Here is a 24,210-nt window from a genome sequence, read left to right as displayed (position 1 = left end):
TTAATACACTATTACTAACTGGCAGTCTCCAAAAAGTATAACCATTCAAAATCCGTATCTGATAATCTTCAAAGACATTGCCTGGCCTTGCCTTGAAAGCTTTAAACCTGTAAGTGACAATTTCTGGGAAGCAGCAGGAACATTTAACATTTGAAGAACATTGTGAATGTCTACTTGGTGGACTTGCTTCCAGACATGCAGCAGTGCACATCCACGCCCCAAATCCCTGGCTTTCAGAACATTGAGGCATGCAGGATCTTTAAGCACAGCACTATCATTGCAGTGACTGGGCTCATCCAAGCAAAGGGACAGTGAAAACTCCATTTTCCCCATGTGTATAGTTATGTTGCCCAGGGACACAGCTGACCTTCTGTGAGAAAGGCCATCAGAGCAAAAAAAGCTCTAATCATGCAAAACTTCACATTTAAACAACAACAGCTCCAACATACAGTTTAACTATAGAATATAATGTGGAAATCCTCACCTTCTCTGCAATAAAAACGGGCAAAAAGCTCAGTAACAAACCTTTAGGCTTCCCGTTGCCTACCAATGAATATAGTTTGTCCTAGAATCAGAAGTTAAGGATGGCAACAAACTGCTTACAACTCTGACATGAACACGACTAGCTACAAAAATAACTCTTCAGAAACCAATTTGTCCCTAACTAAACACTGACCAATGGAGCAGTAATGTAAGATTGAGAGAGAGATATATATGATTCAGGAAAACACTACTGAAGTCTTCATTGAATACAAAACTCCAACCATATATTTGCATTTAACAAAATGTACTGAGAACATTACATAGCTATGTACTGCTGTGGATAAGATTCTCAAGTGTTTGCAAACTTATGACTCAAATTAGAATCCATGTAGATGTTCCTATTAGGCACAGAGGCCTTTCAAATTACCAGCTAAAGCCTCATTTCTCTGAAAAAAAAAAACATATTTAGACTAAGATTTCTCCATGATTATCTATTTTCTGTTACAGTTTGAGTTACAAGACCCAGAGGCCAGTTATGACAAGCACTGTGAAAGAAATCTAGAAAACATTCCCTCCCTTGAAGAGTTACTCTGTTTAAAAACAAGATCCGATTCATCCAAGATAAGGAATTTTATCAAGTGGTTCAGAAGACACACACACACGTCTACACACACTTTAGGGCTGAAAAAAATCATTCCATGGAAAAAGTAGCTAAGAATAGGTACACTTAGCACAACACCACAAGGACATTTCAAAAGACAACCCCTTCTTTGGTCAGCTTTAAGCAAAAAATCCTTCGTTTTTACAGGGTAGATTAACCCCGTGAGATGGAACACCGAATTTTATTCTCACGTGACCAAAAGCAAGTAACACCAAGTGAGTTCTCACCTAACTGCTTGGCTGCAAGCATACACAGGGGAAAAAAAAGCTCATTTAGTCTCAACCTCTCCTTCCTCTGAGGGCACAAAGCCAGTTTAAGCAATATACTTCACTCCTAACACAGCACAGACTGCACCATGAGCTGCTCCACATCTCTGAGGAACTGGCACCAGGACTGAGGGAAAAGCTCCACCAGTCGAACTACACTTCACTCTACAGACATCAAGACTATCGTAAGGTTTTTTTATATTCTAATGGAAGACTCAAAGAAAACCCTCAAAACTTTAAGTGATTTTTATTTTAAAGATGGACTGATTTTTAATTTTACAGTTAACAGCAAAAGCTGTATTGTTTCCAAAGGTAATTTTTAACCCTTTTAATTTTGCTCTTTTGGTTAGTATATAAACTGCATAACCTACATGGAAACTGTACATATCAATCCCCAAGTAAAATTCACTTCTGTAACAATATAACGTAGCAATTAAAAAAAACTTACAGTGTGAGCACATTTCCAAAGGGTAGCTTGCCTCATTTCCCTGAAACACAAGAAAAAAAACCAAGTTTCAATTACTCCCAAAATAGCTTTAAGGAACTACTTAGATTTCATCACTGCAAAAATCTCAGGCAATCAAGTTACATTGCTATTTAAAAACATGTATTTCAGACCCAACAACCAGAAAGAGTGCTTTATTTGGATAGATCTATGTTACCAAAACATACAAAGAAATATAAAACCATTAAGAGGTCTGTTCCCATGAGAATTCCCATGACAATGTCAGTTCACATGATTATGGTAAGAACTTCAATCCCATATTCTAAACTCAGAAAAACAAACTCACTACTTAGATATTGAGCAAATGCTGCTTTTCAAGTTAAAAATATTTAATTAGAGAACTTCACAAAGCCTGTGTTACCATTTTATTTCACACGCAGAAAAAGACGTCCTTATGAACTCCGATGACAAATCTTACTCAATTTGCACAAAAAAATTTTATCAAGTTTTCTTCCCTGAACCACCTGCCCATTCCCCCAAAAAAGGATTCACACACCAAGAATGATAGAGAAGAAGAGTTTTATATGACCAGAAACTCATACATAACAGCTTTACATTTAAATATTTTTGTAATGTTAATTTTGTACTATGTTAATATGTTCCTGCTTTGTAACTGAATGGAAAGTCAAACTAAGATTTTAAATCCTTGCTATACTACAACACAGTAATAGCACAAAAAGCTTAAAACTTTGAGCATGTGAACACTTTAAATTTGCATATACAGAAATCAACATGAACTACTACAACATGAACACCGAAAGACACTAAAACTTGGTATTTTCCCCCAAATGCCTCACTTTGCACCAGAGATCACAATACACACATGCTTAATGACTTTTCTGAATCCATTAGCAAAGGACCAACCAGGTAACAGAAGAGATTCATAACCATTTTCAAAACAAATGTTTTTAAGGGAATGTGTTACACAAGAAAACAAAACATATTTCAGATGAGTCTAAGACACTATTCAGCAGCAATTCTCTTACGGTGTGGAGCATAAGGGTTTCCACAGCTCAGCACTTGCAAAGAAAGGCTCATCAAAATTATACAAAATTGAATAGAAATAGAGATATTACTTGACAGAAGGGGGGAAAGAAAAAGGAAGAACTCCATTTAGCCTAGAAGCTAAAATGCAACTGCATTTCCTAATTAGAGCAGAAAGGGGCAGAACAAACATCTCACAAATCTAAACATGTTCAAGAGGAGATTGTGGTGGTGGTGTTGCTGAGGGGAGTTGTTTGCACTTTTGTATCTAGGGAACGCTTTCACTTTGCTTATCCCCCACAAACCACAAGGTCTCTTGCTTCTTTAAAAAATGTTCTAAATAGGGCAGCAAAAGGTACATACAGCCTTAATGTCTTCTCCAATGTCTACTTAGAGCAAGACAAAGCAGCAGAACAGAAATGTAGTTGAGGACCATCAGGTCACTAAAACCTCAAAAGCACATCAGGCCTGTTCGACAAACTAATTGCAGGGACTAAACTGTGGCACGGAATCCAGGAGAGCCAACACCACATGGAAAATACTGGATGGAACCCAACCAAAGTTTTAGGATAAACAGCAAAGACCAAAACAGGTAGCAAAAAGCTAGTATATGCATATGAATATAAAAGGGTAGGGAATCTAAAACGGGAGAAAGCAGAATTTTGAAACAAGAAGAAACAGGAACCAGGGGATCCAGCTAGGCTGCTCAAGACACGAGGTCATGAAGAGGCAAGAAAAACACCAGACTGGAAGGCTGCAAATTAAAGGAGAAAGTTGAATTAAAACCAGTGCATTTATGCACATGCACACAAATATACAATATTAACTACTACTGTTCTGGCATTTACATCCCTGTTCAGGTCTTGGGAGAAAACTTCTAGTACAGGTTACCAAAATCAATCTGCCCAAAGACACATAAAATGCTTCTGAAAACTGAGCAAGACAAAATGAAAAAATGGGAGTAACTTTTTTCAGTTCATGAATAAGTGTAATGTTTATAAGGAGCCTTACTGTGCATTTAGACACACATGCTAAGTCATAAGCAAGTTATCTAAGGAGTAGCCTAAAAAAAATATTTTGAGATCAGAGAAAAAAGTGAATAAACTTCATCTTAGCTTTTATTTGAAACAGTTACTGCTAAAAAAAAGTGTTCAGAATACTTACCTATCCAGGACTGGATCTTGGATATCTAAAAAGGTAGAAAAATCTAGTAAATGACAATGTACAAATTACATGATTATTCAACATTTTCCACATAGTATTTAAATAAAGTATTTAAAAAAGTAGTTACCTGCTACTGATGTGTTGAATATTCATCTTCACAGGAGAATTCAAAATTCTTGTAAGATTTAAAAGGATGTTGGTTGGGGGGGTTTTTTGGTACAAATAAACATTTGAACTACTCATGCCAAAATTCCTGTTTGCACAGCTGTGACCTGGACAAACACAAAGATGGTGCTCTACACCAAAGCCTCAATCTTCAGAGATTAAGACGAATGATTTGGTCTCAGGAGCAGGCATTTTTTATCATATTCCGAGCAGCAGTACAAGAAGGTTGCTTACTTGTCCCCAAATACAACCAGTATGTGTAGACACTCTATGAGACAGGAGATAAACCCTGAAACACAAGCATTAAGTACAGGCTGAATACTCCTCTTGCTCAGCATGCAAGAATTGTTTAAAAATAGGCAGGCAGTAAGTCAAATGGACGGTCTAGAGTTATATCCATATTTGTGTGTTGAGAAAAAAAGCAGGGAGGTAAGCACAGCTATAAGACATCATTAAGTATCAAATAAACCCTCTAAGAAAAGGGAAAGAAACTGGGTACATTTTCATCTGTACAGTTTTAATGCAAAGAACTATCTAATTTTAACACCAGGATAAGGAAGCATTCTGAAGAATGCTGAAAAATATTCTTTGTGATTGAGTGCACTAAAAGAAAATTCGAGTTGCTGCAAAAGGTGACTATCATTATACATCTCATTCATTAAAATAACACTGCATTTACACTTTATTTTGAAGTTTTAAATTATACTAATTTATAAAGACAAAAGCCAGTGTAAAACTCCAAAGATGTAATTTCACCTCTGACAGAGAAGTTCATTTATACAAATACTGTAGAGTAACAAGGTTCTGACACAGCATAAAAGTGTCAATTTTAAAATCTCATTACAATATTAGTGTTTCCTGCCAGATACATATTCAACATACCTCACAGAAAGTGAGAGTATCTGCTCATATACACTATATCAGCACACCTAGAAACCAGTGACACATGGTCTGTAGAAGAAATACAGTTTTTACAGTCAGCGCTCCACAGGAGATTTACTTGGCACCTACGCCCAGTGTAAAACACACCTTCCTCAGGTGTATCTGGGTTATTGCTACCAGACTGCTGGAACTCCACTCTCTCTCAAGCTGCACCAGTAGAAAAAGCAGCTGAAATACTACAGGTACCTTGAATAGCCTTATAATTTTAGAATAGTCTTGAAATTTTCTTGAATGCTGTTAGAAGCCTACGAGTTAATTCCCAGTTAAGCAGCTGCAAAACCATGACTTGTTGACAGAAATAATTACAGATAAAGGAAAAGTCCAAAATCTACTAACAGAAAGTTGACCTAATTCTGAATACTGCAGAAATACCAGTTTCCTAGAGAGAAGACAAAACACATCACTAAAGGAGCTGACATGACACATAATATGTTCCTTTAAGAACAAAAGTGGTTTTTGCAATTTCTACTAAGTATTTTCCCCTTTCAGCAGCTGTGCTTTTTTACTAGGTCAGAATAACTTCTTAATGGACTTTAGCTGTTATATCTTCTATAGATTATTTAAAAAAAAAAGTGTTTCTTGATTTTTTTTTCCCCTGGCAGTTATTTCAAATACTAATCGCTCTCTCTTCTTAAGATCAGTTCTGTACATGCTGCTCCAAGGTACAATAGTTAAGGCAATTATCTTGACAAGTTTCCTCTTAGTTAAAGACATGAAGATCTGTGGATAGAAAATGAAAAAGGAAATTAGCGATTAGCAAAATCAGTAACAGAATCTCAATTCTTAGCTGCAGCTGTTTATACAAAACAGCTTGTACACAGTAAGACATCACACTGCAAAGCAGTTCTTCACCATATATTACTAGAACACTGTTTCTAGGTCTGATTATACATTACTTTTCTGCACGATGTGCAACTTTTTGTAAGTAGTTCAGAGAGCTAAATTACAGCATCAGCCTTCAATTAGTTTTCTGTTTTTATAAAAGCAGAAAATGTGTATAAATGTCAGCAAGCCACAATTTCACTTTAGGACTAATCTCAAATTTAATCCTCCAAAGGGGATGTGAGAGTCACTACAAACGAAAATTACTTCCTGGACAGTTTAAAACATTAGGTTCTTTCAAAGATTTTGATTTGTTTCCACAGCCAGGCAATTAATTCAACAAGGGCAAGAGTGGTCTCCTGATCTGTTTAGTACATGTACAGGAGTAGTTGTCCAAGATTTACTACTTTCTGCAGCAGCATACAAAATCAGCGTAAGAAGTTCTTACTTGTAAACTGCCTTAAATATACGAACTGCCTTGTCACAGCACTGGCTGTTCTCTGCACTAGATGTTCCTGCATTTGTGTTTCTGGTGCAAGGGCACCTCCTGGCGTGTTGGCAACACCCTGTATGTTGTGCTCCTGCATCTGCTCCTATACCTTCAGCACTACTAACTACCACTGTTAGCACAAGCAAGAAACTTCAGCGGACAAGTGAAACAGTCCAAGCCGTGCAAGCTGAGGGCCAGAACTAGGCATTATCAAGATAGTCAACTTCAATTCTTAAGTTATACAAAAAGCTGTTTTCCATCATCCCCTACTACAACTCAAAAGAATGGGAATATTAAGAAGAAAGATGGAAGCAGCTGGCAGCTTGCATTTAAGAAGAGCCCACACATAAGACCCTTCTCCCTGTTCCACAAACACACAAAATGCTTCTCTGTCTTTTCTCATTCTTCTCCATACCACCAGAATAAATGATTGATGACAATTACCTGTTGCAGAGAATTCTTCCTCCTCCTTCGAGCTCATTTTCCATGTATTGTCATTTTCATAAAGCTTTAACAGTGAAGAACTGCTTGGTGAAAAGGAGCTTGATTTGGATTTTTTTGGTTTGGGGTTTTTTTTTTAATGATCATTGTTTAACAGATTACTAGAGCTCTGGCTGTCAGAGGTTGGCACTGTATTCCTCATCAAAAACCAGCAGGCAAGTAGGCAAACTAAAAACGATGGTATATGTTTTCAAGGCTCTACAAACTTCTGTATGAATAGAACACACCACATAGACACATCTACAGTGGTTTAAAATGAATTTCACACAAGGCCCAGGAAGCTTTAAGCCACTTTATTATTTGAATTTCTGAATTAAATGTTGGTCACAAAAATATGCAAGATCTTATCTACTGTAATTTATACATTTTATATGGAACTTACCAGAGAATTAAAGACTGAAAGAAGTTTACCAGAGCACAGATGAGACATACCCAAAGTTTCTGCAGACACCACAAAAAATAGAGCTTAAAAGAAGAAAAGCAGGAACAAGATTTCAATGCAAAAAAGCAGTAAGAAAAATACTTTTATCTACCCCGTTCAGAAAGAGTATGAATATACTTATACTTGGCCTTTTCTGTTAAATTCAATTAGAAGAAGAAAAAAACCCAAAAACCCTTGAACAAACTACTCAACACAAAAGAGTTGTGTCAGCCCAAGAGGAGTCTATGAATCAAAAAAAACATGTCAATGATTATCTTCTATTTAACAGTAATATCTAATTTATACACTGCAAAAGGAAACTTTCGAAGGAAATGCTATAGATAAGATCACTAGGGAATTTGGCATTTGTGTTTTGACTTGGAGTAATTAAGTCACCTCTTAGGCTTTTTACTCCAGACAGTAAACAAATCTCCCTAAAATTTGGATATCCAAACATAGTTACCTGAAAACAACACTTAAGTTAAGAACTGGTAATAGTGCAGACTAACTGCCAAAATTTAGAAAGCAACATTTAAAACAACTTGGTGACTTCTGTATTGTTTTATACAAAGCAACTACTAAGTAGCTGCTTTGCATAAAAGTATTTCAGGCAGAGAGAGTGCAACTCCCCCAAATACTTCCTCCTTGAATTAGCAGTTTTCCAACACAAGACTTCTACTCAAAGAAAATAAATCTACCTCTGAGGTTCTTACATTCGTACCAATGTTGAGTTAGATTTTGCAAAGCAAAAATTAAGTGAAGCCAAGAAATTAGAAGACACTGAATAAGAAGGCTTGTGGAAGTTCAAGCAACTGAAGAGCAGTGACAGTTTCGCCCCAAATTCTCAGCCTGTTTTCTAAGATCATGTCCTAAAGAAGGAATTAAAGAAATACATAAAAATTCATGGGAGGTGACACCCACCTCACATTCAGTAAGTTCAAAAATTACGTATCTCCTAGCAATAAGCTAGGCTACACTTGCCAATGTTGCATTATGTCTTCAGGTCACCAACAAATCCAGTCTATCCTGAAGCTAGGACAGTATGACAGCAGTTTAAGATCCAAGACTTCCAAGCTGAATCCAGCTCAAATGACAATTTATTGAGCCTTCATGACTACACTACAATTTTCACAACCTCAGCTCTGCTTATTGTAATTGTTGTAATCAAAGCCCATGACATTTCATAGCCATTACCTTGGCTATCCAAAAGTTCAATATATTTTCTGGCATTGTGACTGTCAAACCTGGGCATCTTGCTACCCTTTGGTGTGAGCATTCAGTCATCCACATGTGCAACAGGAATTAAACAGGATACAAACGAGCAACAAATTCTTACAGGTTATACAGAAAAGTCAAGGATTAAAGTAAAGTAAATAAATAAGGAAAGGAAACAGAGAAGCAGCAATAATGGTACCAGGCAAGTAGCACAGACCACAAATGTGAAAGTAAAGGATCTGGGCATTCCACTGGTATGTCAGAGTTGTACTTCTCTGCACTTCTTTGAGTAAAACTTGCCATTATAATCAGTAACTCTTTATTATGAGCACAACTCTAACAGCTAGAACTAGCAACATATATTGAATTCACAGAATAGCACAAGTCACGAAAGAAATCCGTTTTGGTATTTCTTTACCAAATAAATCTTTCAATGGTCTATATACAAAAGAATGAACGGTACTTTTATGGAAGAGTATCCACTACTTGTTTCTTCAATTCTTTAGTCAACCAGCAACAAGACAAATATTGCAGCAACATATTATAGTTATTTTCTCCTGGACCCCTGAAGATATAGCTACAAAAGCAAACTATGAAACTTATGAACTGACCTTAAATGTTAGTATTTAGATTATCTTGGTGCAATCACACAGTGCATGCAGGACGAGGGCAGTAAGTGTCTCTATCAATCCCAGTCAGCCTGGATTCAGCAAGGCAGGCTCTGCTTGACCAACTTCATCTCCTTCTATGACAAGGTGTTCCACTTAGTGGATGAAGGAAAGACTGTGGATGTGATTTACCTGCACTTTAGGAAATCCTTCGACACTTGTGTCTCACAGCATTCTCTTGGAGGAACTGTTTGCGCATGGCTCAGATAGGCCATGGGCTCACTGGGTAAAAAATCTGCCTGGATGGCCAAGCCAAGAGTGGTGGTGAATTGAGTTGCATTCAGCTGGAGGCCTGTCACCCGCTCCCCAGGGATCAGTTTTGGGGCAGGTCATGTTTACTATTTTTGTCGAAGATCTGGACAAGAGGATCAAGGGTACTCTAAGTCAGTCTGCAGATGACACTATGGGAGTTTTCTTCTGCTGGAGGGTAGGAAGGCTCTGCAGAGGGATCTGGAGAGGCTGGATGATGGGCTGAGGCCAACGGTATGAGGTTCAACAAGGTGAAGTGCCAGGTCCTGCCCTTGGGTCACAACCCCAGGCAGCATCACAGGCTGGGGGAAGAATAGCTGGAAAGTGGCCCAGCGGAAAAGGACAAAGTGGTGTTGACTGACAGCAGCTGAACACAAGCCAATATGTGCCCAAGTGGCCAAGAAGGCCAATGACATTCTGACCTGTATCAGGACTAGTGTGGTCAGCAGGACCAGGAAAGTCATTCTTCCCCTGTGCTCAGCACTGGTGACACTTCAAAACCTATATCCAGTTCTGGGCTCCTCACTTCAAAGAGGACATTGAGCTGCTGAAGCAAGTCCAGAGAAGGGTTTGGAACATAAGTCCCATGAGGACCAGCTGAGAGAGCTGGGGAAGTTCAGGATTGACTTTATCTCTCTACAGTTCCCTGAAAGGAGGCTGTAGCCAGGTGGGGTTCAGGCTCTGATCCCAGGCAACTAGGAAAAGGCCAAGGGGAAACTGCCTCAAGTTGCACCAGGGAGGTTCACGTAGGAAAAATTCTTCACTGAAAGAGTGGTTGAATATCGGAACAGGCTGCCCAGGGGTGTGATGAAGTCACCAACCCAGGAAGTGTTCAAAAAATCAAGTGGACATGCCACTGTTCTGGTTTACTGGGCATGACAGTATTCACTCAAAGGTTGGACTTGATGATCTTGGGAGTTCTTTTCCAACCTTAATAATTCTGTGATTATTTTGTACCTTCCTTTGAGCTGTTAAGAGTTCCCTAGGTATACAGAGATAAACACAAGTATTATTCCAAAGTTGGTTCTACAGAAGTTGAAAAACCAAGAAGCAAATTTTTAATGGCCCAGAAAATGTAATAAATGAAGTGTCAAATGCTTTAGAAGTCTAATAATCTTTTATCTTTGAAAAAAAGAAATCTAGAAGAGCTCAGAAAACATAGAAGTTTCATCTGGGATTAAAAAGAAATCTTACAATTATATGTAGTTAACACATTGCTGCCCAACCAATTTAAGGTTTCCTTTAAATAGGTAGAGGCATTTTCCATTTTCTGGCAGGCACAACTTCCAAGAGGCTACAACTATCTAGCATAATACATCCACAACTCCTTAGCATCTCCATTACAATTCCACCCAAGAGTTAAAAACCAGTGACACAAGCCAGCCAACATACTCTTACATTCCACTTTCATGTTTGGATACAATCTCCGTTTAGACACTACAGCATAAACTATGTTCTCCCCTGCATCTGCCAATGAGTGTAATCATCATCCCTTGAAACTTTATAGTAACTTTTTGTGCACACTTTCAGTTACATTTCTTATAAAGTTTACCAGAAATCTGATAAACAACTGAACTTGTATCAGTGCTCAGTTTACGTGTATGATCTTAAAGGTGAAACACATAAAGGTACAACAGGCAGGTCTTACAGTTGTTAATATTCTAACTCAACACCTCACCTGAATACTAATCAACAGCAAACATCAAAGAAGGCTGTAAGTATTTTATAGATAAAAGAGGGCACTTCAGCGGAAAAAAAACAAAACCACAAAACCAAACACTGCTGGTTTTAACTTACCTTTCAAAGAAGATTTCAAGTTTTAAATGTGTTACCCCCAAGGCAGTCTAAACTTTTAGTCCTGCTTCTAAAGAAAACACTCTGTGACCTTCAGTACTGAAGGAACTCAAAAAAAGATTAATACCTAATTCTTCAATATATTTAAATTGCAGACATTAGAGATAATGAACCAACGCAAAGGGGATTGGTGGATTTGGGATTACAGTAGAGATCAAGTCAGGTTAAAGCTGTTACAGCATTCTGGCATTGCTTCTTTTCAAGTATGCCGAGTGTTAGAATTCCCTTTGTCACATTAAAAAAAAAAAGGAAAGTCTTATTAAAAAAAAAACCAAACAAACTTTTTTGAATACATTTACTATTTGCTCCTAACAAAGTAAGTGATGATTCCTTAGAAGATTCTTCCCTGTTGCATGTATGTCAGGTTCTACCACACCACTTTTCTGGATATAGGAGGCAAGAAAGACTGTCCAAGTCTTAGGAAAAGCCTGCAGTTTACTCCTCAGTCACCATCTAATCCAGTCATGTCTCTGCCCAACCTTCATCAGTCATTTTAAGGGAAGCCACTTGTCCCCTGGCTGGCAGTTGGCCAGTCACTTCTGCTATGCTTTATTTAAACCCTTCACTGTCCATGGGTCTCCTCCAATGTAAGATATTAATGGCTTAAGGCCATCACAGTCAAGTAACTATTCTAGGATATCACAGGGAAGCCCTAAACCAATGAAGCACAAAGCAAATCCAAAATTAGAGATAGCTACTGTTGCCAAAGCCTCTACCAGACAGGAAACTGAAGGAATCAAGAGTGTAATTTATAAGAGGATTCGGCACTTAATACACCATTTGGCTCTATTAAGGGAAACAGTAGAAACAAAAAGTGCATTTATTCAAATAGGATAAAAACACCCATTTTAAATTTCAATGTTTTGAATTTCAAGTGTTCAGGACTGAAAAGCAATCTTAAAGTCTGTCCATTTACAGCAGGGATTATATGATATATATTCATATACATTCATCCCACAGCATTTCCTATCTAAACTCAGTTACAATTGCTGAGCTCCCAGCAAAAATCTAGACTTGCATGATCCCGAAGGTATGACAAAGCACTTGGTTTAATCACAGATCTGTACATGCAGACATAAACACTAAGTACTCACCTGCAGTGTCTCCCAGAAAAAAAAGTCACCCAAGACAGAATGAGACATACGAACCCAGCACAAACAACAAAGAGCAGTTTGTTAAACTGCTCAAGAAGAAAGAATGAGCAAAGATAAAAGCAGTTTTACTGCAAAGTCCTTTTCCTGAATTTGGAGGACAAAAGAAGCCATGAGGTCAGAGCGTACACTGATAATATGATTTACTAGGTATGTATGTATTCCCCCAAATCATCTCACACAAGTTTGTAGACATAATAAAAACCTTAAGGATAACTAGGTTACTTTAAACTTTACCCAACTGTTCTATCTGTAACATGTGAGACTATTCAAATTTTCTCTTCCATTTTATAATCTCCCTAACAGACCTTGCAGTATGTCACACAGATAATAAACAGTGCTAGAAACAAACACAGTGAGTTTTTAAAACAAGGTAAGGCAGAGAATAGATTGTGTCACATTTAGAAAACTAACAAATTAATCTTGTTAATTGAAGGAGAAAAGCAAAACCTCGTATGTATGAGAAACCATAGAAAACAATAAAAGATCTCGTTGTAAAAACTTGCAAAAACATTGTAATCTGTAAATAAAACTTGAGAGAAAGGCAGTGACAGGAACTAGAGTGTTCACTTCATGAGCTAAGGTACAATTCACAATTTCATTTTTGGCAGTTCCCAGCTGCTACTCTTTAGAGACAACAACCCAATCTGCTTATCCAATCACTTCAAAGCTCACATTTCTAAAGCTTGCATCACTCTCAAAAATTCTCAGAACCCTGTAATTTTAGGTGCATAAATGAATAATGAACTCTCGAAAAGCCAAGGAAAGGGGTTTCCCAGAAAGATTCTGACGCAACACAACCTTTAGTAGGAGAATAATAAAATTCTGCCACCACTAAAACAAAGTTCTGATGCAATTAAGAGTTCACACTGGGAAGTCTTTGCGAGTAACGGGTTGCTCCTCCACTGCTTCTGGAAGAGTCACAAAAAATTTACAAGATACTGATTTATTTGTTCCACTTAGGTTAATATACCAGTTTCACCTACAAAACCTCTTTCTAGGTTTACAAACTGAAGTTTATTCTATTCCCTTAGCTACAGAGGAGACCATGACAGCTGTCCTTTTCAGCTTTAAAGATAATTGTAGTAAAGTTTCTCAATCAATCCACTCCATGACTGTACTGCTATATGGACTAACCTCACACTAGTAAAAATTAAACCAAGACCATGTCCAGAAAATTTGTAACCCAAGTACGAAACAAGGTAGAAAATATAAACAACTGCAAGAGAATAGACACATCAATGACAAGTTACAATAAAAACCCCCACAAACCTGAAACAAACCACAGATCTTTATGCATAACAAAAGTAGAATTGAAGAGCTTCAGAGAGCATTTCAAAGAAGGCAGCTTTGGAAGTATATAGTGCAAAAGCTTATCTAAAGAGTATGGGAGAAAGCATAAAATGCAACTGAAGACTTTATCAAGTGACTGAGGTGCCCTGGGATTTTCAGAGTCAAGAGTCAACATCTTAACAAAGAAATTACACTACCTTACATTTAACAAGATATTAAAGAGAAAGAAAAAGCCAAAGCATATCACACTGATCTTGTTTTTTGGGACACTGATTGATAAAAACTCGATATCAGACACTTAAGAGCTCCAATTTAATCACTTCATTAATAGGAAGGATTTTTCTTCCCCTTTGTTGGTGAATATGGACACAGAAAATCCAAGCAACTGCAAACAGTTAAATTGTGTCACGTTCATGTGAAAATAAACCAACTTCAGATTTGGAAAAGTAAAGGAACACGGAGAACAAAGGAACAAAACTTCACTCAAAACATCAGGCCAAAGTGTGCAAGCATCACTGGAATCTGGAGAACTACAGAGTTCCACAGTTTTCACAAGAAATTAAGATTATACTCAAGCTGTTCTTTAGCATATCATACTCTGTCAAATGAAGAAAGACAAAACTACCCAAGAGTCAAAACACTCATTTTTTGCATGTCAAATACTTAGTAGGTAATTAAAGCTCTTTCAGCTTCTCTCTTTCTCCACAACAATTTGAAGATAAAACAAAATTTTCTCAGAAAACAGACAATGCTCCAACCTTCCACTCCAAAACAAAGCAGTAACAACTTCATCACTGGCTGACCTACATATAAATAGGAACAGAACAATTACTTTACAAGAAGATATTAATTTGACCTAAAGCCATAGTGAAATGTAATTTGCTATCTATATTCTCATGAGGCTGCTTTTAATTAGGCCAATTTAATTTTCACCACTTCGAGCTACTATAAAACAAAACAAAAAAAAAAAAATTGGGAGCTTCAGCAAACAGCTCTATAGAATTATCCCTGTAAAAACTCTGCCAAGTTAACTCCTATTTCAATATCCATCCAAAATTAACAGTATTAATCAAATAATTATATTCTCTGTAATACTTCCAAGTCAAGCACTCTCTCCACTGGATTGACAAGGACTGTGAAATACAGGCTTTCTTTTCTCTGAATTTTCACCCACGTTTAGTAGATTGTGGAAATCACAGTCACTTAAGCTATAGTACTTGTTACCATGCTTGCAAATTTAAACTTCTTTTTGAGTAATCTTCAAAAACCCAAAGGCTATCTGTAGAATCAAAAATTACTTCTTAAAAATATGAATTATGATACTCCAAATACTAGAAATGAGTAAATATAAGGACGGCTCAGTCTTCCAAAGTTTCTGAACTTCTGAATTGGCTTGTACCAAGACGACATTTAATTCCAAAAGCCCAGACTCTACAGGCAGGGAAAAAAACCAATAACCATTAAATCAGTTTCCTACTAGTACACTTCAGTACTGCCATGAGCATTAGAAAGGAAAAAGAATACTTCTCTTTGCAGAGGGTTTTTCCAAAAAGCAGAAAAGGAGCTACAGATGTCACAGAACCCCAAGCAAAGAAAACAAATCTCCTTCCCAATTTCTGCAAGAAATGGCTACAGATCCTTGTGCCTGATTAGGCTGAGACAAATATGAAAGACAAGAATTTAGCTAGAAATGAAATGTAGCATGCTATCCTGTGACAGCAAGCAATGAATGTATAAATTAATATATTTGTTAATATATCATTATATAACTAATTATCTACATTCATTAATGTTATAGACAATTAATGTATTTCTTCCTCATGTAGCTAGAAAACGTCCCCTGCCACAAACTGTTAACAAACTTGAGCAAGCAAAGAATGGAAGATCATTAGCAGTTAGAAAATAAATTTAGGTGGCTTCTTTTTTTAGGGGGGTTTACACAGCAAATTCACTGCAAATGGTATTTGTAGAGGGCAAAGAAAATAGCAAAGATATATTAACAGATTATACTGTATCATATAACAGTATTAGGCTACTTAGCGTAAAAGACTCTACTGCAGTTCAATATAATTCCCTATTCACAGAAGTAGGTTAGAAACAGTCAAGAACAACATGACCTGAACATCTTTCTCTACCAATTGACTCTCCTAAGTTTTTAGATTTCAACAGTGTACTCAGTCATGTGTTAACTGCAAAGGCTAAGGCTTTAGGAACAGCTGCACAGGTTATTATAAATTAATCTGAAAAGGCCTGGAGCAAAAAAAAAGGCGATGCAGCTCTATTGCATACAACAGTTTACTACCAGTTTTAATGAAAGTCCTTGAGCAGGGAAGTGTAAGTACCAATTCAGAAAGTATCAGTAAACTCACACAGGTTCTACCACAAGGGCTTAGAACAGTCAGGAAAGTCACACAGCTCAGCATACAGCCCTGCATAGAAACAGGGTGCATAAACAGGTGCTGTCACCAGCCCTTCTTCCCATGAAAGAAACATAAATAGCTTGATACCACTTAGGAAATAAAAAAGGGAAATCCGAGTCTGAAAGGAGATAAACGTCTTACGGCTGCCCAACAAGAAAGGGGAAACGGTACAATTTAAAAAAAGATCACAAAGTAGGCAAAATGTCATTCAGGATCCATCACAAAAGAGGCTGAAGAACATCGTGAAGAGTTGTGAAAATGACACATACCTCAAAACAGAAAAGACAGTTCAAAAATGGGATTTGATTTCACAAACTGACATGAACAAAAAACAATCAAGGAGGCAAAGATGCAGAACTGGGCAAGATGTGCAAATCAAAGGAAGAAGCAGGCTATGCGGAAGAGGAATTGTTGCATAGATACAGAATCTGAAATACAGAGATTGTTCATATTCTGGTATTCTCAACCAGTTAACACTATTCTTAGTTCTTGTCTTTTTCTTTTTTACTAAAGGAAAATAACTTAATCAGAACTTGCAGGTGTCAGCTAATAAATGGAGACATTTTAACGAGTCCTGGTTTAGTTTATGCAATTCAAGTATTCACAAAGAATAAAAATGAATCATATGGTTTGAAAACAGGCCCTACAAACACTATGATCCAATACAGAAGAATGAAGAATTTTACAAAACATTAAACAGGTCTTCTTGGCATTACCAGCTTCCATTCTAAGTGAACACTTAATTTCTAGCACTCAAGAATTTTCCACAGATTAGAAATTGGTTTTCTGAAGATGTATTACAAATTTCCAAAGTTTTCCAACTATCACGGATTTCCCAGTGAAAGGAAAGCAAAATGAAACATAATAAAACATAAAAAAACCCCCAACCCAAATGTTTTCAATTAAGGTTTTCACTGCTATGGAACATTTCAAGCCCTTCAAACAGTTTTCTTTATATGACATGTGACATGGAGAATGTACTGACTTTTTTTAATCATAATACTGAGGTGATGTCCATTCAGGAGTGGTTATATTAGGTAATACTCAGATGCTATTTAAAAGAAAATGCTATTTAAAAGAATATTTTAGGTTAAGTTCTTCAGGGCAGGAATTGGCTTGTTTCTTACATACAGGAATGCAAACATTGTGTATCAAATAAAGACATTTGTCACTTTTGCTACAAGCTAATAAAAGGGTACTCAAAGTACAAACCAATTTCAGTAGCTTATAACATTCATGTCAAATGTTTAAAGAATTATTCAAAATCTCATTACCAAAATAGTTCTAACATCTCTAAATAGAAGAGCCCCTACACTTTCTAAGATTGCTTAATCTTGACAGAAATCAAAGCTTATTAATTGCTGTAATTGACAATACATCCAGAAATAGCTGTCCTGAAGAACTGTAAATTTTTTTTAAGTAGTAAATGTACATAACATTGTAAGTGTAGATAAAAGCAAGCATAAGAGTACACACAATGCAGCATTACAAAAATTACTGCTATTTATAGTGTCTACAGTCCAGTAGATGCACCCCGGCAGAGCCCCAGGGACTTCCAGTAATAATTACCAGTTGCTCACAATCAAGAATCCAGTCCAAGGAACTGCACAAAGACTGACACAATTGTGTCATGTGCATGTAATCACAACCTGCCCACAGAACCACATGCCACCATCTTTCTGCTATTCACCATCTAACCTCTTCATATGCCATACTTTCAAAAATGTACAGTTTGCAAGCATTAAAGGCAGTATATAATGCATATACATTTGCACACCAGTCTGTAATATGAACTGCAAATCACAGAACACTTGTGATTTTAAACAAAGTGTTTTAACAGCTCTTTGTGTAACACTGGATTACAAGGATTGACTTGACACAACATTTATGGCACTGCACAGATGCTACACAATACCTCTGAGAAAGCAGCCAAGATAAAACTACTAGTAAAACCCATCCTTTCTCTAAAACAAATTTTTCTGGAATCTTTAGTTTTTCTACCCCTGCTATAGAGCAGTACACTATTACTACATCATTACATAAAAATGCCTAAATCTAAACCCACCGTCTTCTCATACTGCTCCATTTTAGTCCCTTTTACTCACATGACTTTTTCTTTTCTCACCACAAAAGGGCATTTGGCCACCTTTTAACTAACCATTCCATTTTTTCAAGGCCTCCCAAGAGAATTTTTCAGAATTGACTTTTAGCAAAACACAGCTGCACCAACACTAGAGTTGCACTACAAGATTCAAGAGTATGCAAGATTCAAACTTACTAACCTTTCATATTTTACGAATTACATTTATATGATTTTTCAATGCCTGTCTGAAAACCAAAAAAAATCCCTAACACCAGTGGCACCTACTGCAAATGCTTTAGTCTTTAATAAAATAAAGTGTTTTGAACAAAATATTTCAGGAAAACTAACACTGCTTTTATAAGAATCACTGGAAAATTTAAGAATAAGTAGCAAACAGGTATTTTACTTGATATCGCTGAGAAGAAAAGTTATTAGAGTGCCAAGACAGTCTACTTAAGTCAAATATAAAAATCAAGTCTATTTATTCATCTGACATTTTTATTATTGCTGCTTAGAAGTTCTCCTATTTATCATAGATTTTTTTCTAGACTTGTTAGCAGATCTACATGCAATCAAACTTTAATCTAAAAAAATCTGTGAAGTGCCACTTCAGCATTATCAACAGAACTGACCCATGACTGCTCAGATACCACGGTGCTAAGCCTGTTAGCAGTGGCTCAATACTAAATTAAACTTCCCCAAGGGAACATCTTACATACGCAAGACTGAAAAGCTGTTCAGTCATCATGCCTACAAAGTACATGAGCTCTCCTTCACAAACTCAGGCCTGAAGTACAGCCACGGAGTTTATTGAAAAAGAAATCCAAAACCAAACCAAACCACTCCTTTTAAAGTCCTCTCTGCTAGCCATAGTGTCATTCAGCAGAGGGAATTCAAGTTACTTCTTTCAACTTCAGTGATGCTATTCAGAACCTACACAGTCAGCAGTGAAACAACAGTTGGTTTTGTCTTTACAAAAAAACCCCGAAACATCTGATAAATGTACATAGAGGAGATACTCATAGGGTAACAACACAGAAGAGGTAGAAAAAGAGTCCTGTAGTTTCCAGCTGAGGAAAACAAGGGGTAAAAAACCTCCATATTTGTCACAAATATATCAGAGGAAGAAAAAGTTCCACAGCATTTAAAGATGACCCTAGGATTGTATTCTTCTGAGAATCACAGCTGAATCCACTTTTCCAGTAGCTTGGTTCTTCCCAGAAATGTATCAACCCTGGGCTTTATTTCTGGGCTTCCTATCTGTTGTCCCATTCCTTCCTCTCCTACCCCCCCCAAATTCTGACTGAATTTCTTCCATAAATGTCTTACTATATTTTTTAAATTCCTACCTTACCAAACTTAGGCAATGTTATAAACTGTTGTGAACTTCAAGCTGACTCAAGCTTCAGTTCTTTGCCTTAAGTTTGCTTAAAAACATTCATTACCACAGACTTTGCAAATACTCACTAACTGACACAACCTGTTAATGGCTCAGAAGCCAAGGTTTTTATTGGCAGTTCGTGAGAAATGCTGTCCTTTAATCCAAAGCATTTAATGGGTTTCCAAAACTTCTTTAATGCAGTTAAGGATTATATCACTAGGATTTCTTCCTTAATTGTGGAAGGGCGTATCAATAGCAGGGCCAAATGACTGTCAAATTACAAGCGAGTCAGATATAGTCTCCAGCCTGTTTTGTACCACCAACACAGTTTTGCCCAAGCAGTTAAAGTGCTTAGTAGTATATAAAACATGGTCCTTATGGAAAAAGCCTAATAAAGTGTAACTACCAAATTAAAATTTTCAAGCTACACAAAATGTCAAAATTAAGAAGAACTGACACTCTGAAAATTACTTTAGTGGAAAGATGGGGGTTTTATTCTTAGACACACCTGAAACTTAAAAAAAAAACCCACAAACAATTCTCCACAGACTTTTGCGACTCAAATTATATATATAAGACCTGAATAGAAAGACAAACCATAGTTTAAGCTTAGCCCTGGTTAAACTAATCTCATTATTACTAAAAACAGTATTTCATGCAGTAACCAAAATAATCTAGCTACATCATAGACCAAGTAGAATATATTGCTTCTAGTCCTGAACTTTCTCAGGATACTTGAACTGGTATACCGAAAGATTTATCTGTTACAGATTAAAAGATGTTGGTGCACATCCAAGACTTTTCCACTTCCATTCGGCACACAAAGGTAATCTCTGTAGCTGATTTTTCTGACACTGCTGGTGTCAAGATTACTTTAGGCCACTGCCAACTAAGAAACAGAGTAGCTCTTAAGGGATATTAAAAGCCCATCTCCAGGTCTGATCTCTAAAAGCAGTCACTTTAAGCAACTAAAACACAAAGATGTTGGAAGAAGGCAGCCTGTGACCACTGAACACTATCACTTGCCCTAAGCCCAATGGACAATGCATAGCACATTTTCTAGTGGCTGCATTTTAACTCCAAGTTACAAGACCCCTAAATTTGGAATAGTTAATTTGATTTAGACATATTTTTTTTCAAAGCTACAAACACACTATCCATTTCCAGTATTACATACTAATTCTAACTTCTAAACAATAACAAGGACCTTGAATAAGTTATTACCCTGCCATGGCCTCAACCTCTTTCATTTGCAGAACAAGGGCAATATTTACCAGCTTCACAAGAGCATAGCAAGTTAAATTCTTATGGTCTTCGGGAAAAAAAGAACATATTTACGTAATTTATATAATCATGTCGGCAATTAAAATTCTAAGTGTTTCAGGAGTTCCAACTTTTCTGTATTTTAATTAACATAGACCTGCAAGTCAAACGAGATGCTTATTTTCTAATGGTATCCTGCTCAGAGGTTCCAGCTGCGTAACCTTTAAGCACAAGCACTTTTCACTCCTCTTTTTATGCCAATCCATGCCTCTCATCATTCCTTCCCCACCACTTCAATTTTTACTCCCCCATCCTCACAGTGCTCACTCCTCCAGCAGCTGAAGAGTTGGATCATGACAAGGACATCACACAGTAGCACCTTCTGTTTCTGCTGATTCTGGCAAAGAAATAGCATGTAGGAACCATAGAAACAGCCAGCCCCCTTTACCCCCATGGTCCTTCTGTAGGGAACACAGAAGAATAAATAAGCTTAGGAAAACAAAAAAACATACAGTCCAGAAGAAAACAAGGATGGAAAACTAGGAAATGTGTCACTAAATGAACTGGCTGCCAGTGAACAAAGAACAGTACAGTATAATTTTTCTCCCAATTACAACTTGACAAATACTACACAGAGAAGGGAGAACAGGCTTAGCAGGGAAGAGAAGGGGCACAGAAATCAAGAGCAAAATGCTTTCAAGAAGTCATATATTAGCTCAAACCACAAAAAATGTTTTTCTATTAAAACAATTTTTGGTCATCGCTTCACATAGTTAAACCAAAGTCTCTAGAATCACAGAATCAGGTTGGAAAAGACCTCCAAGATCACTGAGTCCAACCTACAGAATTTTATGCTCTACTATCATTCAGATTTAAAACATTTTAGGAGAGGATAAAATTTTCTTTAGTGAAACACAGCTAAACTCAGGCAGTAAAAATGGGGAGGGAAATCAAAACAATTCTTCAAACTAAAGAAAAAAAACCAACCTGATGTTGAAAAATCTTATGCAAGTGTAAATTATGAATTACAGTAGAAGAACACTATTAAGCATACCTACAATTAAAAAAAAGCTATTTCTTCTGTAACACTGCCAGGTAAGCACCAATTCAGCACCCAGATTTAGGGAGAGGAGCACCTCTCTTACAAGGAAAGGCTGAGGGAGCCAGGACCTAATCAATGTGTATTGGTATCTGAAGAGAGGGTTCCAAGAGGATGAACCGGGCTCTGCTTGGTGGTGTCAAGCAATAGGACAAGAGGCAATGGACAGAAACTGATGTTCCACTTTAGCATGAGGAAGAACCTCTTTACTGCGCAGTGACCACACATGGAACAGATCACCGAAAGAGGGTGTGGAGTCCCCCTCCCTGGAGATATTCCAGAACCATCCGGACACAATCCTGTGCAATGTGCTCCAGGATGACCCTGCTTGAGCAGGGAGGTTGAACTGTGGTCCCTTCCAACCTGACCCATTCTGTGAGGAGGCAGAAGCAGAAAAAGAGAAATGGTTTGGCATTAAAAGGTGTATTTCTGCCTCATCTTGTTTCCTCAGAAATACCAGAATTACTCTCTTTTTTCTGGCACTGATTGACAGAAGACAGTTCCATATACTTTAAGAAATTAATAAACCCCACAGTTTAAGTGTTATTAATCTCACTCCCTTTAAGTTTCCCTTTCACTGTTAAGCCAGATGGCTTAGGTGATGAATATACTGAAGCTCTTGAGATATGCTCACCATAAACAATTTCCTCTTCAACTACTCAATTTTCATTCCTCCCTATTGTTAATCGTTTAACCAAATAAAAACAGAATTCTACTTCTACCACAGGAATGGTGAAAAAATACTACTTTTTAAAGTTTTTTTTTCTTCTCCACCAACAGAATCTATCTTCCTTTTTAGATCACAGAGTCAAGGAGACTTGCATATTCAAACTGGCCTCTAAACCATACCTGTGAGAGTTATTTCCAAAATGAAATCTTTCACTAAACTAACTGGCTTAAATAAGACTACCAAATACTTCTCAAGACCTATACATGAACTTCACAGTTTAAATCCTAGACCAGTTATTCCACTTGTGGGAAAAGCCCATCAGTAGGCTGTAACCCAGACCCTGTGAGTGCCTCTCAGTTTCTGCCACCTGTTAAAAACCAAACTGATTATCCAGATAATTGTCATGATAACAGTGAGATCATGATTTGGTAATGGAATAACTAGCTTTTTGTTCAGCTAATAACCAAAGTATTTAATATCCTCCCTGCTAAATAGTAAACAATTATTTAAGATGGTCTTCTGCGGCTATTTTTTTGTTTTATTGCAAAAAACCTGTTTAGGAGGTTCTTTACTCCAGTAATTTAGAACCAGTGTTAGATCAGTTCTGGCTGGAGAAAATGCACCAGAGGCACTAGTATTTAAGTGAAGTGAGTCAAAACAATTGAATAAGAGACAAGTTAAGATGGATGCACAATGTAACATGCTTCGGGTGATTCCTGTAGAATTCTGGGGCTTCTGTACTACATCTATAAAGTTCAAGAACTGGATATGAACCAGAACACAGATCATCCCAAGAAGACAGAATTTATCTATCTAAAACTAAGATCATTTAATACCTTTATCTGTGCTGTATACCTTTTCCTAGAAAACACTACTCATAGGAAAAACTTGCTAAGTCAACTCTGACAAAAATAGCTTATCAACATTACTTCTAGCATTATGTAATGGACTCATCATCCTATGCTCTGACAGATTATTTTAGAACTGGCTATACCTAAACATCCAGAAGAACATTCTTTGACTCACTAGATGTTTTTGTTTTATCTTAAGCTACCTACTATAAACACAACAATACATTCACCTCTTTTTTCACCATAACTGTCAGCTCTCTCATCCTGTAAGAACATGAAAGAAATGTTGTTCTAAACTGGGAAAAAAGAATTGCTCTAATACCATAAGGGTTGAAACAAGATGTACTCCTTCATTAAAACTGAACTCCTTTAAGGAAAACATCCCCTGATTAATGACAATAAAGTGCATAGGAACTTAAATGCTGGCAGGACTTTTTTGTTAATGTATAGTTTTAGATTGGTTTTCAGACTAAAAGGCACCTAAGATCAGGTATTACCAGAACCAGTGTAATGATATAACTACAGTGGTGCTACACTTATTTGAGAAAACAAGCACCTTTACTGGTAGAGATAACATCCAGCACACCTTTTTTCCTCAGTATATGCATT

General features: G+C 37.0%; 1 protein-coding gene and 1 long non-coding RNA gene across 4 annotated transcripts in view; both read right to left on the bottom strand.

The window, feature by feature from the left end:
* The window catches only part of PPP3R1 (protein phosphatase 3 regulatory subunit B, alpha), a 39,111-nt gene that overhangs the window by 13,083 nt on the left and 1,818 nt on the right, over positions 1-24,210 (bottom strand). For 2 of the 3 annotated variants that reach the window (XM_039568891.1, XM_039568889.1), the window contains exon 2: positions 1,859-1,898. In XM_039568891.1, the coding sequence (XP_039424825.1) occupies positions 1,859-1,898 (40 nt within the window). Of the gene's footprint in view, positions 1-1,858; positions 1,899-4,063; positions 4,089-4,190; positions 4,489-24,210 lie in introns of those variants that run through there. The other variant, XM_039568890.1, reaches the window with a different exon arrangement.
* On the bottom strand, positions 4,729-9,771 carry LOC120411684. Its single transcript, XR_005604169.1, has 2 exons — positions 7,366-9,771; positions 4,729-5,890 (listed from the first exon to the last, which is right to left on the bottom strand). It is a non-coding gene; the product is annotated as an uncharacterized LOC120411684 (long non-coding RNA).

The sequence above is a fragment of the Corvus cornix genome, chromosome 3, assembly GCF_000738735.6.
Source record: "Corvus cornix cornix isolate S_Up_H32 chromosome 3, ASM73873v5, whole genome shotgun sequence".
Classification (NCBI taxonomy): Eukaryota; Metazoa; Chordata; class Aves; order Passeriformes; family Corvidae; genus Corvus; species Corvus cornix.
This window is presented reverse-complemented; position numbering and strand designations above follow the sequence as displayed.